Raw genomic sequence first — 26,026 nt, 5'->3', positions numbered from 1 at the left:
CTCATTGTAAGGCCAGCAAGAACCGCTGCTGCTGAGCTGGGGAGGAGGGAGGGAAGGGGATTCCATCCATCCCTCCCTCCTCCCGGGCTCCCTTTGAAGCAGGAAAGAGGGAGGGGAGCAGCTTACACTCATGTAAGCAGCTCCTCTCCCACTTTCCTGCTTCAAAGCGGAGGGAATCCGCTGCAGTTGCGATGAGAGGATCCATGGCTCCCCTTCCTTCCCTCCTCCTTTGAAGCAGGATGCGGGGTGCAGTGGGGAAAGAGGGCAGGAAATAGATGCCGGGCATGAAGACACAACCACACTTTGACCACTGGAAAGTCCACCTCAGCCTCCCCAGATTTCCACTGAGACAGCCAGGCTAATCTCAATGGCCATAAGAGCCGGAAACGTGCATGGGCTGCTTATTTAAAGATGAAAACATGCACACACATGAAAGAAATCCATCCAGGTTCCTGGACACAACCCACGCTTGATTTTCACACAGGTTACATGGATGGCATTGGCAACTGGAGGAGCAGCATGGTTAAAGAGCAAGTCCTGGTTTCAAGCTTAAGATCAGCTCTTTCGTGGTGGCCTCAAACAATCGTTTGGCTGCAACGGGAATCCCTCCCTCCCTTAATTCAGGATGCTGCAGTCTACAGATGCTGTGGCTGCCTACCCTTTCTCCTGAGCTGTAAAAGCAACTTCAAGAGGGCTTCAGGCCTGGAGAAGCCAGGGATTGAACGTGTGATGTTCTGCATGCAAAGCCACTGAGGTTACAGCTGTTCCCTTTAAAAACAAACTAAGATAGTAGTCCTCGTGGTTCTGAGGAAAGGGCTAATTTAAACAGGAACAGAGGGACCTTCCCTGTACCACGTCAGGACCCCTGAGCCCATTTAGCTCAGTTTTGTCTTCACCGATGGGCAGAGGCTCACCAGGGTTTCAGGAGACATACCCTCAGCCCTACCTGGAGAATCTTTCAAGGACTGAACTTGGGATGGGATCATCTCCATGCTCTCCCCATTGAGCTATGATGGCTCTCTCCCTTCTCCTCCCCTGCTCCTCTGCAGGAGGCTTATCTCTGCATGTCATTATAATGTATGTATGTCAAGGGCTTTGAGATGCATATAAAGTCAGGCTCAGCATTATTAACTGGACTTAGATAAGCCATGATTACCCTTCCTTCCCTCCTCTGAGGCGCGCTTTAAAGCAGCAAAGTGGACAGGAGCCGCCTGCTTTGCTGCTTTAAATAGTTTAGTACAACATTTGATTCAGAATGTTTTTTTTCGTGTTTTCCTCCTCTAAAAACTAGGTGCGCCTTATGGTCTGGTGCACCTTGTGGAGCGAAAAATACTGTAATAATTTGGCAAAATTGGATGAAAAAAGGTATTTTGACATTGAATCAGTTAATTGATGAAAATTACAAATTTGTGGAACATAAGACTTTGCAAGTAAAGTATGGATTAACCAGTGAAAAAACAATGGCAATACATCCAGTCGAAACATATGTTGGAAAGGGAGTTTGGCCCTGAGGCTATAGCAGCATCGGAAACACCCTTGCTGCTGCAAGATTTAATTTCTGCAACAAAAACAAAGAATTCTACACTTGCACTATATAAAACCCTGATATCCAGCTGAGAGTAAAAATTATCTTTAATGTCTTCATCGACATCCCGTGTTGGTGCATAAGCAGTTAGAATGGTAACCTGTTGATTTTTGGTGAGTTTTATTCAAAGAGTTGAAAGTCGTTCATTAATGCCGGTAGAGACTTTTGACAAGAGCTTCACAAGATCGTTTTTGATAGAGCCACTTCCGAGCTCGAGAGGAGGGGGGGGGGTTGCGGGCCACCCCCTCCCACACACGAGGGGGCTGGTTTTATCCCCCGCGAAAAGAGGGAATTCCCGGGCGTGTCCGCGACCCTGCCCGCCAATCGGCAGGCAGGGGAGGTGTGGCCTAGCCCATTTAAGGCCAGGTATGCCCCGGGACTGCCGTCTTTGCCCCGTTCCAGCTGCCCGGTTTTCCCATCCCACTCACCCTTTAGGCTTAGCTAGCTATGACCTTGCTATGGACTACGGTTGGTCGCCGCAAGGGGCCTCCTAGGAATTTTTCCAACTTGGCGCACTTCCAGCCTTTTGGTTTTTTCACCTACCTTGTAGCAAACCTCACAACTTCTTCGGTATAGGCATTGACAGGGGTTAATTGTTATGCAAATGAAGGGGGGAAGGAAGCGCCATCACCTTCCCCCAATGAAAAGGGTAGTCCGGTAGAGGACTCCAGGGGGCGTTGCCCTGTCTGAAACCTAGGGAGGTGAGGGCCTCCGGCACGCCCCCGAGCGGTGACACCCGTGGGATCCTAGTTGGCGTACTTCAACAGGACTCCCACGGCTGGTGGATAACCCTTCCTGATCCCCATGGTAGTCAATAGGAGCCAATGCCTAAGGCCAATACCTTCCAATTCCTGTAATCAATAAAGTTGTGGCCTTTTTATGCCCATTAACCTTAAATAATGTGTCCAGTCCTGTTCATTTCACTTGGGGGGAGGGGACTCGCCATACAACAAAGCCTACTCCATGTATTCCATGTTCTTGTTCAGCAAGTGAGTGTTTTAGTATCGTCATTATGCTGTCCAAGTCCTGAGACTCAATGAGCATACACAAGAGCTTTTGCAGAAAGATTTGTGTTGTGATTCGAGGACCCGATCCCCGCTTAGGTAATGAAGACACGTGGAGACAGTATATTAGGTTAATGGGCAAGAAAGGGCCACAACTTTATTGATTACAGCACGTGAGAAGGTATTGGCTTAGGCATTGGACCACAGCAAATTTGACTCCACCCATTCGGAGAGGGGTGAGTCTGATGAGGGGTTAACCACAAGTAGGGGGAGCCTGTTGATGCAAATACAACTATAAGCTCTCCCCTGATGTCACCGAGGGTCATGCCATGGTCCCCCGCCACACAGGGCATCGGACAGGATCCACGACCACCGGATTCCTTTAACGCAATACTCATAAGCGAAGGGGTAGGCGATGGCCACACCTTGCCCTTCCATACACCAACAACACATTCCAATGCCTAACCGCCACCCGAGCCCAAGAGGCTCGCTGGATTGGTGAGGAGCCTGGGAGAACAGTGCTGTCGGCAGTGCTGGAGCGACCCACAGCCACCCGAGACCTCACTCTAACTAAAGCAAAACAACAGCCAGGAACCCTCCAAATGCCCCACAAAAATTACTAAGGCAAAATAAGAGTACAAATGCAGGTAAAATCACTGGACCCCTTCCTCCAAACCTCACAACTCCAAAATCGGAACAGGAACTTCTGAATTTGTAACTCTTCCACGTGCTTGGCTCAAACAAGATCATGATGAGCAGGAACACTTGACTCGTGGAAAATCTGAAGCGCGATGGTGGGGAGAGCTGGCACGGCCACATTTGAGCAGCTAAACCATGCCCCCACAGTGGCCCCTGATTGGGTGCCCAACTGGGAGGCGTGGCGCGCCAGCGATGATGAGAGTGCAGGGGGCAGAATGCCCCCTGCGTGACACGGGAATCGTCTCCCGCTCACAATCCCTCCCCTCCGGAAGGAAGAGAGGCTTTACAGGGCTCAGATCTTGGAACAGCCTTTTATAAACATAAAAGAAGTGTCACTGTTTTGATACAGAAGATTTGTAGACATTACTCTTTCAGATATAGCATTATTTCAAGGTTCAATTAAACACTCGCCTTCCCGTTACACTCTTTGATTCTGGTGCTACCAGTGTAAGTCTCCAAAAGGGGAATTCTGGGAGTTTTGCAGGATAGGACAAGAAGGCACTTAGGCCCTTCAGCATGTACACCAGGGGCTGAGCTAATGAGCTAATGACCCTTCACAATAATTAATATACAATCCAGCACAATTCTGTGTATCTTACTTTAGATTTAATTACATAATAATTAAAGTTTTCTATTACAGATGCATGATCATAAACATTACAACTGCTTTATATGGACTAATCAGCTTTGTAATGCTTATCAAATCGTTCTGAAAGAGCTCTTAATATATTTCCTGGCCTTTTTTGGTGTTTATCCCGAAGATTTTCAATTGCAGTCTTTGTCTGTTGAAAGAAGAACAAAGGAATATTGTATTATATCAATATATTGCAAAATGGATATTCACAGTTATTCATATCTGTGAGGAAATGCAAAAGGGATCAGAACCATTAGAATAAAGAATCCCATTTTTTTTAGTTGCAGATTTTTTTTTACCAAGAGCACTGTTTGAGAATGGCAGAGATACAACCAAACATAAGTGCCTTGGGCTGCTTGGTACGTATTGGTTTTCCTGCATGGTTGTTCCCTCCAGCTATATGAGGAAAATGGCAGAAATGCTATAGAGTTATTTTTCACTATGCTGAGTGCTATTTTTCCAGAAAAAGCGGTGCCTGAACTCACTATGAACACCTCCCTCGTTCTCTTAGAATGGCAATGGCTGACAGGACTAGTGAGAAAAAACAGTCACCTCCTGGTTCCATTCCTGAAAACAGCACAGCAGGGCACGGGTGAAAATAGCAGAGTAGAATGGAGTCTATCTGTCTGGTCATATGGAATGAGCAAGTCAGTAGGCAGAAACCATTTTATAGAACTGAAAAAGAGAAACCAAACGGGGGGGGGGGGGGGAATCCTGCTTTTTTACTTCCAGGTGTAGAGTTAACTTACTTTTTCAGCCAGCTCTGCAGCTGTTATATTTGGATCATATGGGATGGGTTCTCCAATATATGTCCTCAGTTTCACTGGAAATCCTCCATATACGGGAAGGTAGAGAAGCCGTGTTTTCTCATATAACCATCTTGTCAACCCTATGTATGAAAGGGAAAAGAGTCTGTAAGAAAGCGATCCCATATCAAATTTGAAATTAGTTGGCATTCTGAGTTTTTAGCAATTCCAGTCAATCCATCCCTGAGAGGAAGAGTTAAATAGTATGAGTCCTTTGGAAAAGAAAAAGCAGCATATTCTGCCAGCTCTTCTCTGCACTTTAAAAATCAAGGTCATAAGTTGTAGAACAGACTGCAGAATATGGTTTTTTTCGTGCTCAGTTCCCCTCCATGTTGGGATTCCTACCACTTTTATAGATTATAGCTATCTTTTAAATCTAAGAAAAAACTTAGCAAGGACATGTTCACTCAGTCCTGAGACAGGCAGCACAGCTTTTGCAGATCAGTGTACACTGAATAAACTCTACTAGAAGGTAGTAAAAAGATATTCTGTTTCTAAAAAAATGTATATTATTATAAAATCTTTATTGCCTGAAAGCAGATTTCTTGATACTCACTTGACTTTCCAATGTTCCTGTATGCTTCACAAATGTTTTGTGTAAATATAGGGATGATGGGCTAAAAGAATAAAATCAAAAATCAAAATCAAAAGGTAGCTGAGAACTGGAGAATTACTTCACTCCACCCACTCCACCTTTATTTTGCTTAAGGATTAGTAATAATGCTCCCCATCTGGCATTACAATGACAAGCCTGATGTAATTGACTTCAAATTGCACATGCTGTCCCCCAGATTTCCAAGAATTGAAAAAGAAAAAAGCTATTTTTCTTTTTAAATGTAAGTGATTATAATAGCTTTAAAAAAAAAAAAAAGCAGGGGTGGGAAATACAGATATCATCTGACCCCCAACCAGGGAATTTGACATCCTCAACTACTTAGGATGCTAGATCAAGGATGTCAACACATTACGTCTTATTTAGGATAATCCTGAAGGCAATGCAAATTGCACAAAGATCACTCACCACTTTTGCCTCCAAAGCTATCTGAGCGAAACCTGTGCGGTTACCCCACATTATGTTGTAGTCAGTACTGAAGTTTCCTTCTCTACCTCCGCCAGGGCCAATGCCCACTGAATGGCCTTTCTTCAAAATTTCCACACATTCAGCTTTATTGAAATCTTTCAACCCGGCCGCATCTAAAGCCGTCTTCCATCCTGACAAAATAAGACCCAAATAGAAGAAGAGTGTGGATACAATACAGTAGTGCAGTATCTTCCAAAGATATTGCACTATTATGGATCACAAGCATAGCTCTCTGCCAGTCCATTTCAATTAGGATTTCATGGAGGGGGACTTTCTGCTAATTCCTCTTTTGCTCAGATGTTCTAACAGTAGGCTTTTTTTGGAAAGCACATTGAGTGGGGTTGAGTGCTGAGGTGGCCACCTTTTTGGAAATGGGTTCCTCAAGTCAAGTTTGTAGTACATTCAAGTTTGCATTATGATAAAAATACAGTCCATAGTGCTTGCTGCACCACCCAAAACTTCAATCCCTTTAGGCTGCAGAGCTTTTGGATATAGTATATACACAGAGAGAGAGAGATAAACACATGGCACAGAGGAGGCTTTGCTGGTGGGAAACAGCAGAGATTCATCCACAGATATATGGGTAGAGAATATATACTACATTAATGAACCAGTGGAATACCCCCAAAGAGCACACTTTGGGCTCGGTCCTTCCTTCCTTCCTTCCTTCCTTCCTTCCTTCCTTCCTTCCTTCCATGACCTTTCTGTGGTGTCATCAGAGGAAGATAATGTGGGGGGAGTGGCAGTGGAGGGCCATGAACACTACAACAAGGGTGCCACATGTGTTTGATTGTAGTGTCACATGGGGGCATAAAAGCTGTGTGTGGGAGGGCTTGATTGGCCATTAGCTCCCACCCCATCCCAGCAGCCACAGAGGATTTTGCACAGGTGGTTTGCTAGTGCAGATGCTCCGAAGCAGAATCCCATACTTTGCGTTGTTCTTTCCAGTAAGGAACATCCATCTTTACTAATGATTGAATTTTGCAAAACTCTTTGTACTTGAGGAAATCAACAACTTAGAGATGCGTTTTCCTAAATCTTGTCCTATTCTAGTATTAAAGTCAGCAGCAATTATTATATGAGAGCCTCCAGTTACAGCATAGAAAGCAGATGTCACATTATCCAGATTCCTTCAGTTCTTAGATCCCTGAGGAAGAATGTAGACAAGTTGTACAAGAAAGCATGAAATTTCTGCATGGAAGCACAGGAATTGTCTTGAAATTACTAGAGTAAAAGAAGAAGAAGCAGAAGCACTCTCATAGCTGTTTTGAGGTCAGGTCAGGTTTTCCTGCAATCTGTGATCAGGGGCCAAAAGACCCAGGTTGACATGCTGTATTGGAAACATAGCCTGATTCAAATATGATGCCTGAAACATTATTGGGACAAGAGGTTGAGGTTGTAAATGGCCAAAAGCAAGCCTGCAGTTTCCAACTTCCTTTTTTGTGAGGACTCTTGCTGATATTTCATGTGTTGTTTTTCACCTACTTGCCTGATACGCTGTTTTATATTTTATAGCATTGTTTAATATCTTATAGCTTTATTTTATATCATATTTCACATATTTTAAGAAAAAAAGCATGATTTAAATTTAATAACTTACCTGGATACCGATATATTGCATGATCACATATTGAAAAGCACTCTCTCCCTGTCTCCTTGAAAAGTCTACCGACAAGCAAGAAATAGTCAATAGTACAAACTGCGTGATAATAAATAATAAGCACTGGTCCTTTAGGGAGATGTTCCATGCCAAAAACTTCATAACCTGGAAATAATATAAAATGCAATAAATAAATGTTATTTTGTTGAAAAATAAATGGAATATTGCAATCTTTTATTGGAAGAAAACACTGTGGTTCAGAAAACTGATATTTAAGATCAGTTAAAAAGCTTTCCTATATGTTGCAGCATTCTGGATACTAGGTTGTCATCCACATGGGCCAGAACTTTCTCTGTTGTGCTCACATAATAAATGGTATTTCTCCTCTGCTGGAATCTTCGTTCCTTGCTTAATTTTGGGCGCAGGTGGGGGAAAAATTGCCTAGTCTTTGAGTGCGCTAAAACTGTGACTTGCTGTTTTAATCTCCTTGAAACTTTCATCAGGGCCATCTCAAGCATATGCGGTGTCGGGGTGCAAAGATCCACCAGGCACCCCTAGGTTGCCCAGAGTTGTCAAGCGTTTCTTAACAGGGGACCCCAAATGACGAAACCTGCTCGTCTTTATTGGGATGAGGCAGTTTTTCACCAAGTTAGCTTGAAAAGAATTTCACACACCAAGCTGGATTTTTAAGGGCTCTCTCTCACACAGCTCAAAAGCTGCTGCCCACCTTTATTGAAGTCTCTGCAGGAGTTCTCTGCAAAAGTCCTGCAACAATCTCTCAGCTAGCAGATAAAGAATGTACAGTACATCACGCCCCCTCAGATCGTGTTACACAGACCAATCGCTACATTGGCATGAACTGTTCACGCGTTGTCCATGCTGCAAGCAGCATCTTGCTTTGTCCAGTAAGAAACTTCTTTCCATGCTAATATATATAAGCAACCATTTTCCTACATGCCCTCTTTTCTTTATATATTTAAGCGCAAATGAAAACAACTTTAATCAGCATCATACACGGAATTTGCTAAGCGTTTATATTGTGCCACATAAATCCTTCTAGTCAGCCCAGAGGCTGGACGTGGTTTATTCCACCAGGCACTGCATTGAGCAAGCAAGGAAGGTAAGCATTGAATGCAACAACAGAAAATTATAAATCCAACAATTAATGCAATTATAATCAACAAAATTTTTCTTAACCATTCACCATTAGGTAACCAAGAGAAAAGCCATTCCCATGGGTCAAAACCCTAAGGTGGATTCAAAGGATTATTAGCTATCATTTGTTCCAACAATTAATTGTTGCACAAATATTGATTTGATTAATCAGATATATACATACCAAAATGAAAATGAATTAAAGCACAAACCCCGTCTTTAGAGGCGAGAATAATATCTAAAACATGACGACTTTGAAGAGCAACATCTCTTATTTGTGACATTTCTGCGTTAATTGTCTTTAAAGCCAAAATTGTAGAATTGAACAAAGCAGCTGTCCAATTTGCCAACTTATGCAAATCACGGTAATTCATAGCTACACCTAAAGAGGGCAGAAGAGGGGGTTTCTTTGTAGGCTTTTGTGCCACAAAATAACCATAAATCAGATTGAAGCAGACACGTAGTTCTGCTACTCTTCCTCATCCAATCCAACCAAACATAAAAATTTCTACACGCAGCTTGTTGATCATAAGTCATATAGGTTGTGACATTATTAACTAAAACTTGTGGCCTACCACTCATAGTGGTAACGTTAAGAAAACAAGAGGATCCATTAACATACTCATAAGTCCAATTACAATAAGGATAATGACCTAAAAATTTCTTTGTATTATGATTAAAATGAAAGCAATGAGACGCTGTTTCTACAAGCGACAAAAACACAGGAGATAAACTTATACAATCATCATTAATATTATTACTAATCTTATATAAAGCATTTACTAAAATACCATGCAATAATAAATGCCAAACCGCTTTGATTGAGGAAGAATATGCATACACACCCAACAATCAGAAAAATTAAGCATAGATGCAAACTGATTTATATCTTTAACATAGGTATTATTACTCCAAATCTGATGATATATCTCAGGTTTTCTTGCTTTTTGTAAGGGAGCATCACGGCGGCGTCTTACAAAGTTCTGCAGGTATTTAGAGTTGTGGGGCCCATGCCAAACTGATTGTTCACGGGGGCAATAAGGATGAGAATGGTAGATCACTCCAATAGCTGCTTCAGAGCAACCTGCGTGATATTTCGTGGCTCGATTATTGGCATGTAAAAACCACAATCCAGAAGAGGCAACACAACCATTTTTGCAAACACAAGAGCCCATTTGCTATAAATAGGCTACATTCACGGTTCCTTGTACTGAATCAAAAAATTCCAACCCCAGTTGTAAGTAGCAACACAAATGGGGTAGTCGTAATTGGGGAATAAAACCCAGGCAATTCCCCAGGCAAGATGCAGCAAAACTGTACTGGTATTTGGTCATCAAAGTGGCTTCCCAGGGAGTAGGAAGGCCAATGCGATAAGGACGGAGATGGCTCTTCAGCATGCCAGGAAACACAGGAACAGCTGTAGAAGGCACAGTTGGAAGGAATGTGGTGATGTCTCCAGCTGCAGTGTGGATTGAGGTCAGATGGCAGATCTCCACCGACAGACAGCGTGAAAAATGGTCTCAAGATGCTGGTGTCCCAGGAAATCAGGGAAGTTGGACCTTTCCACTCTGGGTCTGGAAGCAACCTGTAAGACACTAAAGGGTGCTGCAACACTTCTTCCCTCCTGAAGTGAAACTCAGCAGGTGTAAAATTCCCGTTGTGAGGATACAACAGATGATTTAAGGTGAATAACACTTGATGCACAATATTAGGTATTTCAGAGACAATAGCTGAACGACCTCCCAATTGCTTGTTGAGGAGAGTCTTAAAAGTCAAATGGGCACGCTCAATGATTGCTTGTCCTGTAAAGCAACTTAATATCCCACAGAGAGCAAAAGTCAGAAAAAGCCAGAAAAATATATGCAGAGCCGTTGTCAGTCTTCAAAGTATGGGGTTTTTCCCATAACAACAAAACATTTTTAAAAAATGCATTTTCCTCTAAGACAAAAAAATACACACGAGCCAAGCCATAAAAAAAAATCGCTGTAAAAAATCCAGAGGCGAGAACAAAGGGGCTTTCGTTTCTCGGAGTCAAGGCAACCTTATCTGGGTACATTGATTTGCAACATATTTCTGGGAACAGAGCCAAAAAGTGAAAAGCAACATCTCTATGTGAGAGTCTGTTCAGGGGGAGAGGAAAAAAGATTGTAAAATGTTTTCGGTGCGGCCTGTCTTTTGTGAACTGAATCACACAGGTGCCTCTGCCCCCCCCCCCCATGGCAGAAGAAAAACCACTGCAAGCTTTTCTCATGTCTTGTCCTTAGCAAAATTTTGAAATCCAGTAAAGGACAGAACAGTGGCCAGCAGACGAGCCTTGCCCACAGAGTGGCAGGCCTTGAGCATATCTGCAATGGCTATATCAGGAGTTGTCATCAAAGGGCGCAGCGCTTGTTTACAGTCTTCATTGGCATTGTCAAATGCAAACTGACGTACAATCACTTCTTGGGCTGCCACATCCTGAACTTGCCTTTTAAGAGTGCCCCAATGACCCCCTCCCTTGTTTTTGTCATCTGGGACTGAAGCCAAAGCATCCTGAGTGACGGCAACGGTGGTAGCTTCCCAATACTGAGGATCCAGGGGCAATTGCTGAGCAATGGTAAGGAAATTTCTCCCTCCCGGCAGTCCATCGAGTACCTCAGCCTGTGTAAGCATGGGAGGGGCTGGAGGAGATGGCACAACAGCGGCAACAGAGGAAGATAACTCCTTCATAAATTGCAAGTCAAATTGTTCATGTCTGTGAGGCCCTCCAGCGGGGGCGACCGGAGCAAGCACAGGGAAAAGATTAGGTGTAGCAGAATCAAAGGCAATTAACGGTGGAAGAGCTGCTTGGAGAGGGGTGGAGGAGGGGGCGTACGTGGCGCCGAGAGGCCAGGAATGTAGAGGGAGGGAGGGTGGGGGAGCTGTAGATACAGGAGGATCTGGAGCTTTCGAAGAGACAGAAGCCGGCAGGTCCAAAATTTGTGCCGTTGGCAGGCAGGGACACAAAAACACAGAAGGTACAGGAGGCTTTACCGCAAGGAGAATGTTAGCAGGATTTAGAAAGGAGATAGCCTTGTGAACTTGGCACCAAGCATGTAAAATTCTTGCATCAATCTCCGGGTGATTTTGAAAAAAATGTCCTATTTTCTCCCAATCCTTCAAATTCCATGTCCCATCTTGGGGGTACCATGGAAAATGGGTGTCAAGAGCTTCAATTAAGGCTTTGAGATCAGCATCATTCACAACAAGATTGTTGCTGGCAAGAAGAAACTTAAGTTCATCAAAAAAATTCTTTTGTTGTGGTGAAAGGGACTGCCCCATGGTAGCAGAAAACGTAAGGGAGCGCTCTCACCTGGGATCCGAAGAAGAACGGATGAAGGACGCGTCTGGAACCCTTGCCGGGCGTAGGTGAGCGCTGAGAAGCAACGTGAAGTCCGAAGTCAGTCACACGGGGCGCCAAATGACGAAACCTGCTCGTCTTTATTGGGATGAGGCAGTTTTTCACCAAGTTAGCTTGAAAAGAATTTCACACACCAAGCTGGATTTTTAAGGGCTCTCTCTCACACAGCTCAAAAGCTGCTGCCCACCTTTATTGAAGTCTCTGCAGGAGTTCTCTGCAAAAGTCCTGCAACAATCTCTCAGCTAGCAGATAAAGAATGTACAGTACATCACGCCCCCTCAGATCGTGTTACACAGACCAATCGCTACATTGGCATGAACTGTTCACGCGTTGTCCATGCTGCAAGCAGCATCTTGCTTTGTCCAGTAAGAAACTTCTTTCCATGCTAATATATATAAGCAACCATTTTCCTACACCCAAAGTTGTTGAGTTTTTTTTAGGAGATAGTTGTTTATCTTTAGAATGGTTGCAGACGCAGTGACTCACAGCGCCAACTAACGGGGGTTCCAGCGCCAAACGCACAGGGGCGCATGAAGGTGGGTGCGGGTTTCATGCTTTCATGCTAGGGGGGAACAAAATATCAGGCGGCACAGTCGCCACGCTGTCTGCCTACTGCCTCCACACCGCCTGCTGCATGGCAGCTAACTTCTTCAACTGAGATCCATTTGATCCTATTAGTCAGATTTGTTGCTGCCGTCGGCACTGTTGGCGCACAGCAGATCCTGTCCAGAGATGTTTCCTCTGCTGCCACTTGCATTCCCCATTGTTCTGCGCTGGGACGTCACGTTGGGCGGTGCTGGGAGCGTGTGACGACAGCGGAAAAGCCAGCAAAGGAACCCACAGCTCGGCACATGCAACAGGATGCATCGTGCAGTGCCCACAATGTTACATGGTGCTCCGGGTATGGCACTGAAACAGTTAGCTGCCATGCAGGCTCTTCTGCTGTGGGCAGGTTGGTCTGAGTTTGGGAGCGAGCGTTGGAGTCCGGGGAAGAGCCGCCTGCAGAAGAAGAACTCCGACGGGCTCTGCTCCGCTCGGCTGTCGGCAGCTCTTCCCTTGACTCCAACGATCGGCCCTGGACTCTCAGCCTGGCACCCCTGTGAGCCCAGTGCCCGGGTGCCGTACACCGCTAGCGCCAATGGTTAAGATGCCCCTGACTTTCATATGTGTTGCACATTCTTTCCCCATCCCTAAGAGGTCTAATTTCAGGCATCTTCAGGCCATTGTCTGAATCACTTTATACAATGTGAGAGAATAGTTTCCCAGACAGATGCACCCTTGACCATGTCCTAAGTAGCCAGAGGGTTTCATCCTTATGACCCAAGCTTGGTTTTAGTAATGTGTTTCTGATTTATGCTTCAACATCTAAAGCAACATTACACTCTGGGATGCAGTGAGAACATAAGATGGATCCTCTTGATCAAGCCAAAGCTCTCTGTATTCCATCATACTCTTTCACGCAGTGTCCATCCAAATTAGCAGCCATCACCACATCATCACATCCTGTGCTGACAAATTCCATGGTTTGTGTCCAGAGTTTATACTTCAGGGTTACCTAGTGATTTACCATGCTCAAGAAAATTGCACCCTCAGAGTCTCACTACACGATGATATACTCATTAAATTCGCTGTGTACCCACCACATGGTAAACACCGGTAGTGGTAACTATTGTTCCAGGGCCTCAAGTCTGAAATTCTGGTGCTCAGTCCTATGAAAGTATAGTAGCTGAATTATTGGTATGAAAGAAACATTTACTCACCATGCCATATCTTTCCAAATGTATCTAAAACTTGAAAGGTAATTTGCTTTGGCTTTTTCCAACATTTGGTATCAAAATCAGTTTCTTGCTGGTTATTCCTCTTCTTGTAGACATATAGCAAAAATGAGATTGCACAGATGAACAAATATGTCATTATAACGATTGAACAAGGCAAAATCAGAAGCATACTCAACCACCAAGAGTGAGCCACTGAGCTCAGGTATTGTTCCAAGGAAGGAAAACTAATCCAGTTTCCCAGCATTTGAGTAAAGAAGCTCATGGTTTCCTGATATGAAGCCCCACGTGTATGCCAAGGAAGGAAGCCAATCCAGTTAAACCTTCTTTGGTTTTGATGGTATTTCCCCCACTGTTTACCTGGAAAACAGAAAATGCAGTATATCAGTTTGAACTGCCATTCCAGAAGCGTTCATGATTACATGAAATCTCCTGCTATTTAATATTTTCCTAGTTTTCCCCACTGTAACTTGCCAAGTAGATACAAGTAGATACAAAATGACAAGTGTATGACTCCATTTATTTCTTGTAAAGCAAGCTGGTTTCAGTCCACTGCTGAAGTATTAAGGAAAGTGAGAAAGGGTCACTTCTCTTTGAGTCAGCAGAAATGGTTCCCCGCCTCCTAAAAGTGCAGCTGCATGCATCTTGTGACTGTCGTCTTTGTGTTGCTGGGCAAACTAACACATATCCCAGGATAGATAAGGAACTCAAGTTACATCATTCACTGTTGGGCATTGGAGACATGGATACTGTTGGAATGATCTGGGGGAAATGTGTCAGATTTGTGAAGAGCTTATCTGATGGAAGTTAGACACATTGCAAGACGTCTACACAGAGGGAACTCTGGCAGTTGCAGGACTTTTTTGAGCATGTGGACTTTGCACTTTCTGTGTGCACTTTTCCTCAGCAAAAACTTTATACTTCGAAACGCTCTCTGGGCTCAGAGAGTGAAGACTTCTTGTAGCAGAGAGAGTGTGTGTCTTTGTGCCTCCAAATTAAAAGTGATCTCTGCTACACAGTTGTTTCTTGTACTGAGGCTATCCACTCGCCTTAAATTATGTGGAGCGAACACAACACCAAACAAGAGGGAGGGTGGGGGAAATAGTGAGCTGATGGGTGGCAGCATTTTGGAATTCACTGCAAAGTGCCTCTTTCTGGGGATGTGAAGTGGAATAGCAACATTGCTGCCAGAGAAGAACAGATGCCGATGGCCAAACCCTGTTATCACTGCCTCTAGAACTTCTTTCTCGTTGGGTTATTGGGGACCATGCCACAATACACAACCATTGCATTTTTATCTACAAATTACTAAGTCATCTAAAAACAGACCTTTACATAGTTAAATTGCATATTTTTTACTTTACTCTATCTCCACTACATCTTTCAAGAAAAAAGTATGGGAAAAGAGACAAAATTGATAAGGGTTTGCAGGCTTTATAGCACAGCTGTTTTGATTCCAATAATAGCTGTGTTATAGGGAGGAATTTAATTTCTGCTTCTCAGTGTTATAATATCTGAAAAGCTGTAGGTGCTTAATTTCATCTCCACAAGTAGCGAACATCCTAGTTGTGTTTTAAATTGACAATGTGGAAACAGGCTAAGATTTTCATACAACTGGTTTTTACATACGCACATAGACAAGACAGCATTTCTCTCTCTCTCTCTCTGCTGATCCCTGTACAGGAACTGACAAATAACACAATTACTAGCACATTTGCAAAACTAAGCAAGAATCATTTGTTGAGATTGCAGGGGGTTGACTAGACAACCCGTTAGGCCCCTCCCAACTCTACATTTTATGTTTCTATGAACAAAAACTTTTACTTACATTCCTGGTAAGCCTAAATTGCCTTGACTTTGGTCACCTCTCTCTGAGAGCAGCAAAAGTCTTGTCTGGTGCTCTACTTTTTCGTAGGCTAATTTCCACCACTATGGAGACATGTCCCTTTATGTGGAGGTTTAATGAGACTGTGGTGGGTGTGCCATCTGTATGAACAAACCAAGCATTGTGAAAAAGAGAGAAGACATGGGGAAGTTGTGGCCATTTGTAATCAAACATAAAGTATTGAGTCACACCTACAAGAATATTCATAATGACAATTACATACTGGTCACAGAAAACCAGTTCTTGACTAAGGAGTAAAGGTAGGAATTGTACTCGCAACACTCTGTCTGCGATTCAGTCATAGACTCATTAAGAACAAATATCCATGGCTTCTAAAAGCCAAACATAACCAGAAAACATAAAAAGCACATGTATCTTATCTTCACTAGCCACTTCATGAATCACTTGAAGAAGAGTTAAAGCTGATTAAAACTCATTAAAACCACTTTGTTGTTTAGTCGTGTCCAACTCTTTGTGACCCCATGGACCACAGGAATCCAGGCACTCCTGTCTTCTAAAAGGCAGATAAAATCACAGTCTTTCCAGAGAGAGATGTTGCCTTGCAAGCTGCTGATTCCCTTCCAGGCACTGTTCTACTTCATCGCCTGACACTCCTGAGAATATGAGGGAGCCCTGTTTGCTTTAGTGTTGAGGAAGGCACTTGAGTGTTGAGGATGACACTTGAGAGCCAACCTGTCAAGTGCCTACCTTAATTCCCAATTCTATAGCAAGACTTTGACAGAAGTGGTGAGCATGCCAACTTGAAAATTCCTGAGTATTCAGGAACCCACCAGATACCATAAGTCTCTGGGAACAGACCACCTTTATGGATCCCCCAGCCTTATAGAAGGGCACTGCATCATCACTTTGAATTTCACCATCAAATTATCCATCTCAGACAATGGGCTCAGCACAAACGTCCCTGCGAATGGATCTCTGCCTTCCCACTCCCTTGGAGAGACCTGAACTAGGATATGTTCTGTCTTATGTGTTGGGCCTTTAATTTACTGAGATGGTCTCATGGTTGCCATGGAGACCAGGACCTAGACGTTGTATGGTCAAGAGCCATGTGTTGCAGCATTTCTGGTCTGTGAACAGATAATGTAGGAGGATAGAGACTGCTCTACAAAAAGAGGCGATAAAGAAGAAAATACAGTTATAAAAGGGGAAATCAGTGAAATTTATAAAATATAAGTAGAAAAGGGGGATCAAGAATGCAAGGCTTGGGTCTCCTACCCGCCCCACGAGATGACTCCAGCCGTTAATTATTTAAGATTTATTGGTTCAACAAAAGCCCTGGTTGGAGCTCCACTAATTTCAGTCTTAAAAATGGAGCTCCACTAATTTCAGTCTATGTTGAAAAGGCTAGACTAGCCTCTAAGCGCAATGAAGCATTTGGTACACACGATGGAACAGAAACAAATTGCCTTAGGAACTGAGGTTGAACAGCTTCTGCAGATCCAAGGTGAGGCCCTGTCCAAATCTGAGCCCATATAATAACTGTGCCAGGGGTTTAGCTTTAAACAGGTCTGATGGTATACGATTGCCACCTTTGTATGTAAAAAACCTGTCAGAATTTTGGCGCTTTGAGATGCTTTTTCCTTTGCATATTTCTGGTGTGCTCCCCACAACCCTGCTGACTGAAAAATAGGGCAAAGCTATTTAAAGACTTTAACTTGTTCGATCAACAGATTATTCACATACCGCCTATGGGTCCTATAATTTCTTGAAAATTTAGTTTTCTCTAGTTTGACTTTAGTTTTCTTGTAATTCACAGCCAGGTGTTCTCTTTGGCAGTATCCTGAGAACGCCCTCATCAACCTTTTTAGGCCCACTTTTGTTTGCGATAGAAGTACCATTTATTTAATTATTAGATTATCTAATTATTTATTTCATTTCTATACCGCTTTATATTTTAAGAAAAATCTCAAAGCGGTTTAAAGCACATTAAAACATCAATAAGACAATCTGAAGAAAGTCAAATATAGAGTATACAGTCAAAGCAACATAATTAACTAAAAAAACAACAACAAACTAAATTATCCCAAAGATTTCAAAATAAAACATTAGAAAGGAGGTAAACTACGGAATACACACTCCACGAAGTAAGTTAACAAAAAACAAAACTTAAACATTTTTTAAAGAAACCACTGCTAAGTGAGGTCAAATATAAAATGCACATTTAAAACAGCATAACTAATTAACAAAAGAATAAAACATTATCATAAGCATGTCTCGGCTGTTTGGCAGGCACTAAAAGATGGGGCAAAATAATCCAATAGTTAGGGTTTGTTGTCAGGCAATGTCCCTCTGGTCTCACCAGGCAGCACTTTAGTAGAGCTGGTCAGTCTGGGCCCCAGCCCCTAGGCCAGGTGGAAAGGGCCTTGCAGGGAGCGGCCCTCACTACTCACAGCAATACCTGAGCTCAGTGGATCACCCAGGGTGGTTAGTTATGCTTCTGATTTGCTTTATCCATTATTGAGAGTAGTGTATTTGGTTCTCTGTGCTTCCTCATTTTTGCTCTGTTTTTACAAGAAGATGAATAACCAGCAAAAAACTGAGGCTGATAGCAAATTTTGGAGCATTCCAAGGCAAGTTACAGATATGTTTAGAAAGATATAAAGGGACACGGGTGGCACTGTGGGTAAAACCTCAGCGCGTAGGACTTGCCGATCGCATGGTTGGCAGTTCGAATCCCCGCAGCAGGGTGAGCTCCCGTCGTTCGGTCCCAGCTCCTGCCCACCTAGCAGTTCGAAAGCACAAATAAGTGCAAGTAGATAAATGGGTACTGCTTTCTAGCGGGAAGGTAAACGGCGTTCCGTGAGCTGCTCTGGTGCCAGTTCGCTGGAGCAGCTTCGTCACGCTGGCCAGGTGACCCGGAAGTGTCTGCAGACAGCGCTGGCTCCCAGCCCCTAGAGTGAGATGAGCGCACAACCCTAGAGTCTGTCAAGACTGGCCCGTACGGGCAGGGGTACCTTTACCTTTACCTTTACCTTTACCTTAGAAAGATATGCCCTGGTGAGGAGACAGAGCCAGAGCAGCCAGCTGAGAGAGTATCACTGGAGAGTATTTCTGACCCCCCTTCTCCCAGAACCCGGCGTTTGTTGAGAGTTCAAGAGCAAAGGACTCAGAGACAATTAGCCCCTGGCGGCCAGTGTAAGGAAAAGTGCTGTTGGTAGGAAGGGAGTGGAGAGGATCTCAGTTGGAGCAATGCCATTGTCTCTCGCTGTGATGATTGAATAAACTCATTAGTAAGAACTCTTCTTGTTTTTCTCTGCTTCTTGCTGCCACTGGGGGAGGGGGGGGATAAAACTATAGATATAGATATAGATATAGATATAGATGTAGATGATGTAGATGTAGATGTAGAGGTAGATGTAGATGTAGATGTAGATGATGTAGATGTAGATAGATATGATCATCATCATATTGTAAACCGCCTGATGAACTTCAGTTTTTAATGAGTCTGTGACTGAATTGCAGGCACTGCATGACAGAGTAAAATGGACCAACATGTATGTATGCGATTATTCCTCTGACTTAACTGATGAACGCATGCTGGACTTGGATCTTTCACCTCCACCTGACAGTATTGAACATGTTGTTGTCAGGCAATGTCCCTCTGGTCTCACCAGGCACCGCTTTAGTAGAGCTGTGAGTCTGGGCCCCACCCCCTAGGCCAGGTGGAAAGGGCCTTGCAGGGAGTGGCCCTCACGACTCACAACAATACCTGAGCTCAGTGGATCACCCAGGGTGGTTAGTTATGCTTCTGATTTGCTTCATCCATTATTGAGAGTAGTGTATTTGCCAGAGACCCTGTGATATCAGAGCATGTCAACCTGGAATTTCTGGGGCTCCAAAGCAAGCAATACATGCTGCATAATTAAATGGTGCCAATGAAAGAGCTTTTACTGGAGCAGCACTAGGATTCAATATTATTAACCGAACATGTTATTAAGGTTTGTGTTTTACATCATGTTCCTTTCTCATACACATATTATAGTGGGAGAAGCCACCAGCAAATGGAGGTAACACAGTTGTCACAATACCTACCTTTACCCGTTAGTCAATAGCTGGTTATGTGACATGGCTGCTATTGTAGGTGTGGCTTCATAATCTTTAATTACAAATGGGCACAACCTCTTTGTAGTCTTTTTCACAATGCTTGGTTTCTTCATACAACTGGCACACTCATCAGAGTCTCATTAAAGCACCACAGAAAGGGACGTTTCTCCATAGGGGTGGAAATTAGCCTACAAAAAAGTGCACCAGACAGGACTTCTGCTGCATCCACAGAGAGGTGACTGAAGCAAAGGCGATTTAGACTTACCAGGAATGTTAGTAAAAAAAATTGTTCCTAGAATCATAAAGTGTAGAACTGGAAGGGATTCCAAGGGTCATCTAGTCAACCCTCTTCAATGCAGGAATCTCATCAAAGTCTCTCATTCAGTTTGAAACCATAGTAGACCCTGCTTCGTTTGCAAATGTCCTGTTGTTGTTTTTAGTCATTTAGCCATGTCCAACTCTTCGTGACCCCATTGACCAGAGCACGCCAGGCACTCCTGTCTTCCATTGGCTCCCGCAGTTTGTTCAAATTCATGCTGGTAGCTTCGAGAACACTGTCCAACCATCTTGTCTTCTGTCTTCCCCTTCTCCTTGTGCCCTCAATTTCCCCCTCCCTTTTCCAGGGAGTCTTCTCTTCTCATGAGGTGGCCAAAGTATTGGAGCCTCAGCTTCACAATCTGTCCTTCCAGTGAGCACTCAGGGCTGATTTCCTTAAGAATGGATGTGTTTGATCTTCTTGCAGTCCATGGGACTCTCAAGAGGCTCCTCCAGCACCATAATTCAAAAGCATCAATTCTTCGGTGATCAGCCTTCTTTATGGTCCAGCTCTCACTTCCATACATCACTACCGGGAAAACCATAGCTTTAACTATATGGACCTTTGTTGGCAAGGTGATGCCTCTGCTTTTTAGGATGTCCTAGTAGTTGTATTATTTGTTACTTCCTGTGCAGGTGTCAGCAGAGAGAGAGGGAAAGAGAGATGTGCGCTCTCTCTCTCTCTCTCTCTCTCTTTCTCTCTGTGTTTGTGTGTGTGTGTAAAAATTAGTTGTATGAACATCTTAGCCTGTTTCCACACTGTCAACTTAAAACACAGCTAGGATGTTCATTTCTTTTAGTCAGGGTTGATTTGAAGCTGGGATAGATATGGATGGTAGCTAATGTCAAGTGTACACTACTGTCCAAGCCAACGGGGGGAAAGCATTGCATGTAGACTCAGATATATGTGAGATAAAAACATGTTGTTTTAGCTGAAACAGTGCACCTCTGGAATTCATCATTCCTCAAATACCAGTGATGAGGGCTCCCCTATTCCTAGCAAGGGTGGGTGGAAAGGATGTTTTAAATAATAATAATAATAATAATATTTTTTATAAATTTCCCATTAAGAACATCCAATTAATAACAAATCAAATCAAATCATAATCCAATTCAAAAACAAAACAAAACAAAACAAAAAACTAAATTACAATCTGAATTATTTATTATTACTGTATTTTTCACTCTATAGGATGCACTTTTCCCCCTCCAAAAATTAGGGGGAAATGTGTGTGTCCTATGGAACGAATGCAGGCTCCTTGGCTTTAGCGATAGCAACGCGAAGGCTCCGAAGCGCAGAGGGAGCCCTCTCGCTCTCCACGCTTCAGGGATAGCCTCCTGAAGCCTTTGGAGCACAGCGCGAGTTCCCACTGCACTCCGCAGGATTCAGGTTCCTTTCGCTGCAGCCAGGAGAGGAAGACTCTCCCAGCTTCAGCAGAGAGCTGAGCAGCGACCCTTAAGCCAAGCGGGAGGAGAAATGGAAGGGGTTCCGTTTTTCATGCAGCTTCGCTGAAGGGGTGCTGAGCAGAGAGGGTGAGAATTTTTTTTTCGTGTTCCCCCCTTCTAAAACAAGGTGCGTCTAACGGAGCGAAAAATATGGTAGATTTCACATGGACTTCTCATATTCTGGACCTCTGAAGAACTCATCTCACATAATGATATGATGGCTGAGTATTGTGGCATGATCTCCAATAACCCAGAAGCATGGTTCGCCAGAAGCAGCTTAGTCCTGCTGACCACATGACCCGGAAGCTGTACCCAGAAGCGAGATGAGCGCCGCAACCTCAGAGTCGGCCATGACTGGACCTAATGGTCAGGGGTCCCTTTACCTTTACCTATGTTTCCAACACAGCATGTCATAGGATCATAGAATCATAGAGTTGGAAGAGACCACAAGGGCCATCGAGTCCAACCCCCTGCCAAGCAGGAAACACCATCAGAGCACTCCTGACATATGGTTGTCAAGCCTCTGCTTAAAGACCTCCAAAGAAGAATACTCTACCACACTCCTTGGCAGCAAATTCCACTGTCAAACAGCTCTTACTGTCAGGAAGTTCTTCCTAATGTTTAGGTGGAATCTTCTTTCTTGTAGTTTGGATCCATTGCTCCATGTCCGCTTCCCTGGAGCAGGAGAAAACAACCTTTCTCCCTCCTCTATATGACATCCTTTTATATATTTGAACATGGCTATCATATCACCCCTTAACCTCCTCTTCTCCAGGCTAAACATACCCAGCTCCTGTGTCTTTTGGCCCATGATCACAGATTCCAGGAATACTTTATCTGGCCTCATAACAGCTATGAGATTACTTTCTACATTCTTCCTCAGGGATCTAAAAAATGGGGCCAACTGGATAAAGTGACATCTGATTTCTGTGCTGTAACTGCATATGATTGCTTCTGACTTTAATGCCAGAATAGGACAAGGCGTAGGAAACTGGGTCTCCAACTTGATGATTTCTTCAGGTACAAAGATACCAGAAAACAGGGCCCCACCCAAACACATGGCCAATCAAGCACTCCCACACAAAGCTTTTATGCTCCCATGTGACACTGCAATCAAACCCACGTGATACCCCTGCTGGAGTGTTCATGGCCCTCCACTGCCACTCCCCACACATCATCTTCCTCTGCATGCACACAGCAGCCACAGTAAGGAACTATGACACCACCAAAGGGTTATTTAAATAAGGAAGGAAGGAAGTACAGAGCCCAAAAATGCCCTGTAGCACAGAGTGCTCTGTTTGGGGGGTGAATTTGTCCATTGGGTGAATTAATGCAGCATATAATCTCCACCCACTTACCTGTGCATGAAAAGATGAACTTATGTTGGTGTAGGCAGGATTCAGCCAGCATGGGCTCATCTGTGCCATGTGTGTATCTGTCTCTCTATGCATGCCGCAAGGCACTGTGGCCTGTATTTTTATCATAATGCAAACTTGAATGTCATTCTGTTGTACTACAGACTTGACTTGTGGAACGCATGTCTAAAAAGGTAGCCACCTCAGCACTTCCACGAAATCCTACTTGAAAAGGATTGGCAGAGAACTATGCTTGTGATCTGTAACAGTGCAATATCTTTGGAATAATGACACTTGTATAGCGTCCACAATATTTCCTAAATAAGCGTTATATAAAATGCATTTTCTTTCTATTTGGGGCTTCTTTTTTCAGGGCTGAAGATACTTTTTAATTCCATCAATTTGAAAGATTTCAATAAAGCTGAATGTGTGGAAATTTTGAAGAAAGGCCATTTACTGGGCATTGCCCCTGGTGGAGGTAGAGAATCACACTTTAGTAATGACTACAACATAATGTGGGGTAACAGCACTGGTTTTGCTCGGGTAGCTTTGGAGGCAAAAGTGGTGAGTGATCTTTGTGCAATTTGCATTGCCTTCACGATTATCCTAGATAAGACTTAATGTGTTGACATCCTTGATCTAGCATCCTAAACAGTTGAGGACGGCTAACATCCTGTTTAGGGGTCAAATGATATCTGGAGTTCCAAGTATTTCCTACCCCTGCTTTTTTTTTTTTTTTTTTTAAAAAAAGCTATTGAAATCACTTACATTTAAAAAGAAAAATAGCTTTTCTCCTCTTCAATTCTTGAAAATCTGGGGGACAGCATGTGCTATTTGAAGTCAGTTGCGATTGGCTTGTCATTGTAATCATTGTAGTGAATCTGTATTACTCTGTCCTGAATTCTCTTTGAATTAAAAAACAACAAGCAGTCACTCAGCAGTCTGTTTGCTTGTTTTTGCTTTAGCCTATCTAGATTTCACATGAAAATTTTTGTCCACCGCCACCCTAACCGTTTCTTCTTCCAATTCAATCAGGCTAGTAAGCTATTTTATTATTTTTTCACTTAATTCCACCATCACATCTTCTGCTATACCTCTCAGACAAAGAATCAGATCTTTTTGATTTAATTCCAAAATGGTCATCTTATCTAGAGCCTCTTTATGAATTTCACCGCTTCAGTATCTTCTTTCATCCTCTCTTGTGTCAGGAACGTGGCCCCCCAGAGCCCAGGGAAAGAGTTAGACTCAGAAATTGAACTAAGTGAACAAAGGACAAGACTCTGCAGTTGAGAGTTGGCTGACAGACTTGAGAAAGGGCAGTTCGACCCCCTTTTCCCGGGGAAGACTCTATTAGCTTTCAGCCTACTCTTTGCTTTCTTTGCTTTCAGCCTACTCAGATTAAAGAGCTTTCCATATGTTAGATATATAATTTCTACTCTTGTGGGGAGTTTCCCTTCAACAAAGTGCAGGATCATAGCATTAAATAGAATGAATAGAGTTGGGGCGATAACACAACCCTGTTTAACACCTGAACGCACTGTGAATGGTTCACTGTTCTGTGATTGTTGCTGTCATATTATCATGGAGGAACCGAATGATGTTATCTGGGCAACTAATTTTCATAAGGATAGTCCAAAGGGAAATACGATTTACAGTGTCGAAGGCCTTAGTCATGTCAATAAACACCATATACAGGTAAGTATCCCATCAGATCCGCTCGCTTTGTTGTTTTTCGTTTGGTTAATAGCTGTACACAATTCTCACCGATTTACAGATACTGCAAGCTCATCTCTAATTTGTGAGAGGACTTCAGCAGTTACAGAGAGTTGTGGTTAAGGAGATGTTTGTAATGTTCTTTCCATCACAGTGCAATAGCTTTTTTATCTTTTAGAAGTGTGGTACTGTCTGTTGAGCATAGGGGGCATATGCCATGATTTAGTGGCCCATAGATGGTCTTTGTGGATTTAAAGAAACTGTATGCATCATGAGTGTTGGCTAAGTGCTGGATCTCTTGAGCATTTTTTTATCCACCAGGTGTTCATGGGCTGCAACAATGGATGTTTTTATTTTGGTCCAGTGTTCCTCAATGTTATCAGGGAACTCCGAAAGTAGATGGTCCTTAAGAGTAGTTTGGAAGCATGAGCATATCAAAGGTGTAAAACACAACAAAGATAAATACAAAATTTCATTATTTGCGGATGATATCCTTTTATTTATTACAAAACCAGAAGAAACAATTCCAAAAATTATGGAGAAAATAAAAACCTTTGGCAGAATATCGGGATATTCTATAAATTGGACAAAATCAGAGATTTAACCAGTTGGGCCAAGGGCTACATAGGATAGAAACCATCAAATTCGGAAGTGCAAAGACTTGGGTATAATGATTTCATTGGATATAGACCAAATTGTAAAATTAAATTTGAATCAAATTATTAATGAGATTTCTTTTGATATTGAAAGGTGGAGACCTCTAAACCTTTCCCTTTGGGGAAAGGTTAATGTCCTCAAAATGAATGTTGTTCCAAAGCTTTTATATATTCTTTGAGGATTACCAATATATATTCCCAAATTTTACTTCCAAAAAACAAATCAACAATTTAGATCATGCCTATGGGGTACAAAGCCACCAAAAATATCACTACATAAAATGCAACTTCCAACTAAGGAAGGTGGCTTTGGTCTCCCAAATCTGGAACTATATCACCTGGCCTACCTGCTGAGTAAACTCGGCTCCAATTTTATGAAACATCCTATTATCCTGGAGACTATTAAAGCACCTATAAAAATTTGGATGAATATAAATAAAAATAATAAGTCTGACCCCTTTCAGCATGAGAAATTAACAATACGGGCCAACCCAAAAATTGGAAATCAAGTACAGTATTTTTCGCTCCATAGGACGCACCCCCCCCCCAAAAAAAAGTAAGGGGGAATGTCTGTGCGTCTCAGGGAGCGAAGCCAGCAAGAGCCGCTGCTGCTGACATGCTCTGCGCAGCTCTCCCTTTAAAGCAAGAGCTGCGTAGAGCCTGTGTGTGGCTCTGGCTGGCTTTACAGCGAGGCGGGAGGAGGGATGGGATGGACGGGGCTGCTGTCCGGCTCATTGTAAGGCCAGCAAGAACCGCTGCTGCTGAGCTGGGGAGGAGGGAGGGAAGGGGATTCCATCCATCCCTCCCTCCTCCCGGGCTCCCTTTGAAGCAGGAAAGAGGGAGGGGAGCAGCTTACACTCATGTAAGCAGCTC

At 43.3% G+C, this 26,026-nt stretch overlaps 1 protein-coding gene and 1 long non-coding RNA gene across 3 annotated transcripts in view; one reads left to right on the top strand and one right to left on the bottom strand.

Moving 5' to 3' along the window:
- Positions 1-3,585: 3,585 nt before the first annotated feature.
- LOC310669964 (DGAT1/2-independent enzyme synthesizing storage lipids-like) overlaps positions 3,586-26,026 on the bottom strand; it is a 61,540-nt gene continuing 39,099 nt past the window's right edge. Inside the window, exons 1-7 of one of the 2 annotated variants that reach the window (XM_083458539.1) lie at positions 15,547-15,700; positions 13,704-14,078; positions 7,410-7,574; positions 5,750-5,940; positions 5,285-5,345; positions 4,672-4,811; positions 3,586-4,070 (exon numbers count right to left, since the gene is read on the bottom strand). In XM_083458539.1, coding sequence (XP_083314665.1) covers positions 3,966-4,070; positions 4,672-4,811; positions 5,285-5,345; positions 5,750-5,940; positions 7,410-7,574; positions 13,704-13,983 — 942 coding nt within the window. In that variant the 5' untranslated portion in view covers positions 13,984-14,078; positions 15,547-15,700 and the 3' untranslated portion in view covers positions 3,586-3,965. Of the gene's footprint in view, positions 4,071-4,671; positions 4,812-5,284; positions 5,346-5,749; positions 5,941-7,409; positions 7,575-13,703; positions 14,079-15,546; positions 15,701-26,026 lie in introns of those variants that run through there. The other variant, XM_083458540.1, reaches the window with a different exon arrangement.
- LOC310669967 lies at positions 19,742-23,516 on the top strand. The gene is made up of 2 exons (XR_014507463.1): positions 19,742-19,940; positions 23,158-23,516. It is a non-coding gene; the product is annotated as an uncharacterized lncRNA (long non-coding RNA).

This window comes from Podarcis tiliguerta (genome assembly GCF_965153285.1).
Source record: "Podarcis tiliguerta genome assembly, contig: HAP1_SCAFFOLD_109, whole genome shotgun sequence".
In the NCBI taxonomy this organism is placed as follows: Eukaryota; Metazoa; Chordata; class Lepidosauria; order Squamata; family Lacertidae; genus Podarcis; species Podarcis tiliguerta.
The sequence above is the reverse complement of the archived record's forward strand: the minus strand, read 5'-3'. Positions and strand labels throughout refer to the sequence as shown.